The sequence below is a fragment of the Amphiura filiformis genome, chromosome 3 (assembly GCF_039555335.1).
Source record: "Amphiura filiformis chromosome 3, Afil_fr2py, whole genome shotgun sequence".
Taxonomy (NCBI): Eukaryota; Metazoa; Echinodermata; class Ophiuroidea; order Amphilepidida; family Amphiuridae; genus Amphiura; species Amphiura filiformis.
The window spans coordinates 18,034,107-18,041,026 of NC_092630.1; the positions used below are offsets into that span (position 1 = coordinate 18,034,107).

Here is a 6,920-nt window from a genome sequence, read left to right on the forward strand (position 1 = left end):
GATCCCGCCTGGGAATCGAACCCAGAACCTCAGATTTACGAGACCTGTACCTTAACTACTCGGCCACGGGATCTTCATGATTATGGGGGTTGGGTGAAATTCGAACCTATAAACGGTCACTTAAACTTATCTACTCCCCGCAAATAGCCCATAGTAGATAGGACCGTAAGTGCGAGAAGTAAATTGCCATACTCCCTGTGAGGAAATGTAGCACGGAAAATAGTGGCATGATCGACGGGAATTATATAAATAAACATTATATTTTTACCAGTTTCGCCGTCGCAAATAATAAAGGAGACAATCAGAAATAGTGATCCTGCCTGGGAATCGAACCCAGGACCTCAGGTTGAAGAGACCTGTGCCTTAACCACTCGGCCACGGGAGCTTCGTGATTAGGCTTGTTGGAATTCGAACCTATTAGCGGTCATTTAAACTTATATCCTGGCGAACCTGGTAAAAAAATAACGGTTATTTTTTAAATGTTAAATGTCAAGTCTGTAATATAAGCTCTAATTTGAGAAGGGTGGTCACCTTTTAAAAGTACCTTCTGGAAATGCGTTTCTGAATCCTTATGATGAGTAGATTACATTGGTATTGTTTTAATCAGTTTTGACAGACTTTGGATTTTGATCCCAGCATAATCGGCCATTTTGGCTTGATGCAAATGAGACCCCAACTACGGGGATTTTTTAAGAACTTATAGTGTGGTGCTCTATACCTCATAGAAATGCTTAATACAGTGAAACAATGACGTTGCAATTGAATATATGAATACAAAAGCCACCCAAGTCCATACTTTGGCCAAATTGAGTTAAGCATGGGAAAGAGTTGCTATACATAGGCCTGTCATATGTATGAAAGAACAACTAAAATTCATCCTCTGTGTCTATTGAGCATGTGAAAAATAGCATGTATGAAAGAATCAACCCAAGTCCATTATTTGAGTCTTGTAACACATTGATTGAAATCCAGTATGTATAAAAGTCCACTTGTAACACATTCATTGCTGGAGAGTGACTTTTGAAAAAAAAATGAGTTTAATCAAGGAAAGTGTGTGGTTTATATTACATGGCAGAATGCTTATCAACATTATACCTAACTGTGTGCTTTATTTTGTATTATCTTACTAGTGGTAATCTCATTCCAACATTATTGTCTTAGTGTATGATTAAAAAAACCACCCAAGTCCAGAATTTAAAATGAGCCCCACAAAGTCCCTGAAATGCTAATCGTCATACCTAATACAGTTTAACCCACCCATTTGAACGTACAACTTACCATATTGACCAGGTAAATCTAACTGAAGGAATTAAAATGATACACAGGTTTTTTCTCAAAATCACTTCCCATGGACTTGGGTGGGTTTTGGATTCATGTATTCAATTAGTTTCAAGTTCAGAGAAAAAAATAGTAGATTGCATAGATTAATAAATACATCACAACACTGTTCTTGAAACACATTTATATGGATCACGTATCACTGTATCTATACCCCACACTTACTTACACCTATTTCAAATCTTCTTCTGTAGGGAAAGAATTTGCGAAAGGCGATAGCCGCTATGTTACGTAAGTAGAACTAGTTATTTGAATTGTTTGAATTGTTATTATCTTACTGATGTCTTTGGTTACACGCATTACGGGGACACACACTGCAGATGAACATTCTCAACATGACGTCACTATGACGGTATAATAAATAATTTTAAAATATAATAAGTTAAAGGAGTGTTTCGTGATCCTAGCATCCTCTTTTTATGACATTTTTCAGTACATATCCACGAAAAAGCCTATTTCCAAAATTTCAGTTGATTCCGATTTTGCGTTTGCGAGTTATGCATGATTATGTGTATTACACTGCTTCATAGACAATGCGTTGTAATTTCGTTCTGGTGCACCAGAACGAAATTCAAATTTCACGATATCTTTGCAAAACGAATTAATCTGCAAGAAATATTTTGTAAACAAACATTATGTATCCAGAGGTTTCCAGTGATATAAAAATCTCAACTTTTTTTGAGAAAAGTGGGGGGATGAGGCTGTGGATCACGAAATGCCCCTTTAAGCAAAAGTATCGTCAAATTTTAATTACGTTCAGGTACACCAGAACGAAATTACACCAAAGTGGTAGTCCTTCAAGAATTACTCTCGGCTGACAGAAACTATAGAGCGAGGCAAAAGCCTTCGGCCTCGCTACTCGGCCTTCGGCCTTGTAAGGCTTCACCGAACATGCTCGGCCTCGCCCGGCGGCTTCGCCGAGCCCCCCCCCCCCCATAGCCTAGGTCATTCTTGAAGGACTACAATTGAAAGTGGCCTGTGGAGCAGTGTAAATACAGTCACATAATCTGCAGCATAACTCGCAAACGTAAAATTGAAATCTACCTAAATTTTGGGAATATTATTTTTCGTGGATATCTCTGAAAAATTACATATATAGAGGATGCTAGGATCACGAAATACTCCTTTAAGATAACCTGCTTTTTTATATTTCAGTGGTGACATTTGCATTGTAGCAGTGGAGTTCATCGTTTCTGTGGTTTTAGGACCTTTGTGTTATATAATTGTTTGGGGATTTCTTTCCAAATCCAAGTATCGTCATCTAATGCAACTGTGTGGAGCTGTCATGCATCTTTATGGTATGTAGTGTTGTGCAACGCATTTGACAAATCCCGAGGCCTATTGTACAAACTGATACTTTTATACAGTGGCGTAGCTTATTTAGGCCCCCGCCCCCTAGTACTATTTGGGCCCCCGCCCCCTAGCGCAAGGAAAAAAGAGGAAAAAGGAGAGAGAGAGAGGAAAAAAGGGAGAGGAAGGGAAAAAATGGTACTATATAACAAAATATGTTGCTTTTAGAGCGCTAGCTACTGGTAGCGTTTATAATCCCTTTTTTTTTTTTCTTCACTTTTTCAAACCACCGAAAAAAAATTGGGTCAACCTTTTCGGGCTGTTGAGGAAGGGCGGCACAATTTTGCCCCCGCCCCATACAGGCTTGCCCCCCTGGAAAAAATCCCAGCTACGCCACTGCTTTTATATGCTTATTATTATGACTATTATGATTTGCCCTGAGTAATTTAATTTGATCATTTTACTAGCATTATACTTAACCTATTTCATGACAGATGGGATTCTCTCTCATTGAATCATCACAAAATCAAAGTCAGTCAGACCTATTTATAGATCGGCAAATCCCAGATTGCTCACTGTGATCATTGCATTGCATCACATGAAAAATCCCTGTTGCTTAAAGTGGGTGTGAAATAATGAGCTACATGTATTAAAAAGAGGAATTGCTGGTTGTTGTTAGTAGGCCGATATAACAAAATGTAAACATGATTTCTGGGTACATTTTAATATGATTATAGTCTATTGTGCCTTCGAGAAAATTAAGCTATTTGCGAGCCAGACGTATTTTGTGTAAGGCTAAGTAAAAAATAAAACATGTTTCACGTCCGGGTTTTCGAAAAGAAGAAGGAAGAGGGGGCTTTTTATTTTCTTTTTTTTATCGCAAAATTGGTGTAAATTCCCATACTTAGAGCTGTTTTAGCGTACAATCCGTACATACAATAATGCCAGGAAAGAGGAGGCCCTTTTCTATTTGTTGTTCTGAGAGTTACACCCCCTCTAATGATCACAAAACCTTCCTAAAATGTTTCTTGTATCTTAACAAGGCTATAGAAAGCATCCCAACTTCCTAGACATATTTTTTGAAAAGTTATAACTGAATTTCAAAAATAAAAAATTTATTGAGAAAACCTCAAAAAAGGAAGCGGGAGGGGACGTGAAACATGTTTATTTTTTTATTTGGCCTAATCATTGTGCTACCAATTATTCAGCTAGCACGAACGATATTTGGAGTAGGCATACGACAAAGTGCACATCTTTCTCAAAAAGAGATATTCCCCTGTTGACTTGCAGAAGTCTTATTTTAATGCAACAACACATCTGCCATTCTACGTGGAACTGTGGATCAATACGAGGTTCCACAAAGTCAATCAAAAAGAAAATTTGTGAGGATTCAGGGTGGATTTTTATTATTTTGGACTGTTTCTGCTACGTAGTGGTCTTGTTTACAACCGGTATCATATTTGGGGAGTACAACTACAATTTATTTGAATCGGCCTGCAATTGTATAGACTGTACAGTCATATATAATGAATATAATAATGACCGTACAAAGAAAGGATCTGCCGTCTAGATGTTGTAGTAGCCGGTGCTGAAAAGCTCTAAAGAACTCACGGTTGTATACCTGTGCTTTTCTTGAATTTCTAAAATAGAGGCGCCTTTACGCACAAGGAACTTTAATTAGCCAACGGAACAAGCTTTCATTCAATGTGCATGGTTGATGCCCATGGTTTACAGTATACGCAGTGTCGAAAAAAGCAAAAAAAAAAAGCGTAGTGATTTATAGTGCGTTATGCACAGGCACAACACCTAGTGACCTAGACGTTAATCCACAAGCCTCGGCACACTTAACAGGTTGCAGCTGACCACTACGGCCCACATCATTCCATAAACCATTTCAAAATAACTCAGGGACTTTGAAGTTTCAAGAGCGCACACCCTAGACATTCAACAAATTGACCTTCGCAACCAGGATCAGCTCCCCGAGTTTCGTACGGGCTACAACGAGACAATTAGCAGTAGGTTCCTTGTCAAAACTCAATTTTTTACGAGAGCATACTAAGCCACCGCCAGGGCTCGAACCCGCAACCTATCGCACCATAGTCGAAAGCCTTATCAATTGAGATAACTTGACTTTTCTTCCCTCTGATAATGTCGAAGTAGGATTTTATCAGAGGGGGAAAGCGAGGGAGCAAGGCAACTTACATGAGGGACAAACTATGTCACAATGGGCTAAAAAGTACAGTACAATAGACATAAACATCTTTAATATCAGAGAGGCCACAGGCCCGGGCCACAGGAAGTTATACCCGGGGCCCCTTGTTTTGATAACCATGGATAATCCAAGAAAAATTCTATTGAAGCTTATTTCCATTGCATTGGTTGGGAACAGTTAGAGTTTAGCACCCTACTGTTTTTGAAACTGGCTGCGAGATACATGTACAGGTATGGCACTCTGTACACGGGACCGACGGCTTAACGTCCCCTCCGAAGGACGGAGTACTTTCATGATTCATTTACCCAATTCTAAATGACCCATGTGGAGAGCGGAAGTCTGAATTTAATCTACAGAGGTTGCCAATTAGTTTCAGACACTTTTCCCCCAAGTCAAATTCCCAAAAAATCTCCACCGCCCGCCGGGAACCTCGTGCACTAAAGGCAAGTATACTAACCATTAGGACACACCCTCTCTAATTATAACGATACATTGTTGTCTTCTTTATTTTCGTTTTCTTCTATATTTTTAGGCAATACAATCTACTACGCAACGGAGTTTCTCGACGATTTTCGGCACACAGCACCAATTAATACTCCTCACTTCTGGATTTGCTTTATTGGATTGAATATGCCGTGGTTCTTCTTCCCGACATTACTCTTAATTGAATCTTGGAATGTATTGGCTCATGCCCAAGAAGAAAAAGATCGTGATACTAAATGATAGCTGACAAACGTTTGTATGATATAGCCCAAAACATCATGGTTTTCATTCCTATCCTGTTACCATGACCATGCATTAACAACAGCATATTGGAAACCCGGGGGTCACTCTCACACAAAAGTGCTATCCACCCGCGTCCGACCACCTCTGAAATGCACCCTTAATGGCGAATTTTCACATAACCAAATTGCACCCCTTAATGCTTAATGGCGAAACACATGCAAAATCCTACCCTAAATGGTGTAGCACATGCAAAACCCTACACTAAATGGCGTCAACTGAGTAATATATAATTTATACCCTAAAGTGGCGTAAACAGGGAAATGAGCTAATTTGATACCCAAGGTGTCTTTTTGATGTAGCAGACCTACAGATACTAAAGAAAATATGCACAAAGGTAACAAGAATCAATTAAAAAGTGGCGATTGTTATCAAATTAGTGCAAACCTACTCAAACAATAATATTACTAACCCTAAACGTCTAAGGATTTGGCTGAAAAAGGACCCCTCAATGGCGATGCCTTCTGAAAAAGTACCCCTTTTTCAAAATGACGTCTACGACGCTGTGTTGTGAAAAACATACCGTTTTTCTTAGACGCGGGTGTGTCGCAAGTCAAGTAGTGAGTGCCCCCCCCCCCGGGATTGGACTTGAAGTGTCGGGTCGAGATTAGGTCAGAATATATCTAAATTTTAACGACGATCGATTTGGTCACAAATCTGGTAATTTTACATCTTAACCCTGATCCTGAGCCATATTGGTAACAGGAACTAAGGGGGTGTTGCAACCCCTAATTATTATAAAACGTCATATACTGTTATATCTGGTATAATGTATATCTATGGACGTATAGTGGCGTAAACAGGGAAATGAGCTAATTTGATACCCAAGGTGTCTTTTTGATGTAGCAGACCTACAGATACTAAAGAAAATATGCACAAAGGTAACAAGAATCAATTAAAAAGTGGCGATTTTTATCAAATTAGTGCAAACCTACTCAAACAATAATATTACTAACCCTAAAGATCTAAGGATTTGGCTGAAAAAGGACCCCTCAATGGCGATGCCTTCTGAAAAAGTACCCCTTTTTCAAAATGACGTCTACGACGCTGTGTTGTGAAAAACATACCGTTTTTCTTGGACGCGGGTGTGTAGCAAGTCAAGTAGTGAGTGCCCCCCCGGGATTGGACTTGAAGTGTCGGGTCGAGATTAGGTCAGAATATATCTAAATTTTAACGACGATCGATTTGGTCACAAATCTGGTAATTTTACACCTTAACCCTGATCCTGAGCCATATTGGTAACAAGAACTAAGGGAGGGTTGCCAGGCCCGTAAGCAGGGGGGGTGAGCGCACCTCC

The 6,920-nt window shown here is 39.5% G+C and overlaps 1 protein-coding gene and 1 non-coding gene across 2 annotated transcripts in view; one reads left to right on the plus strand and one right to left on the minus strand.

The window, feature by feature from the left end:
* Nucleotides 1-6,196, plus strand: part of LOC140147105 (uncharacterized) — a 68,543-nt gene extending 62,347 nt beyond the window's left edge. Inside the window, exons 2-4 of the mRNA XM_072168880.1 lie at nucleotides 1,533-1,569; nucleotides 2,494-2,636; nucleotides 5,373-6,196. Coding sequence (XP_072024981.1) covers nucleotides 1,533-1,569; nucleotides 2,494-2,636; nucleotides 5,373-5,563 — 371 coding nt within the window. The 3' untranslated portion in view covers nucleotides 5,564-6,196. The remainder of the gene's footprint in view (nucleotides 1-1,532; nucleotides 1,570-2,493; nucleotides 2,637-5,372) is intronic.
* Trnak-cuu (transfer RNA lysine (anticodon CUU)) lies at nucleotides 312-385 on the minus strand. Its single transcript has one exon. It is a non-coding gene; the product is annotated as a tRNA-Lys (tRNA).
* Nucleotides 6,197-6,920: the final 724 nt, after the last annotated feature.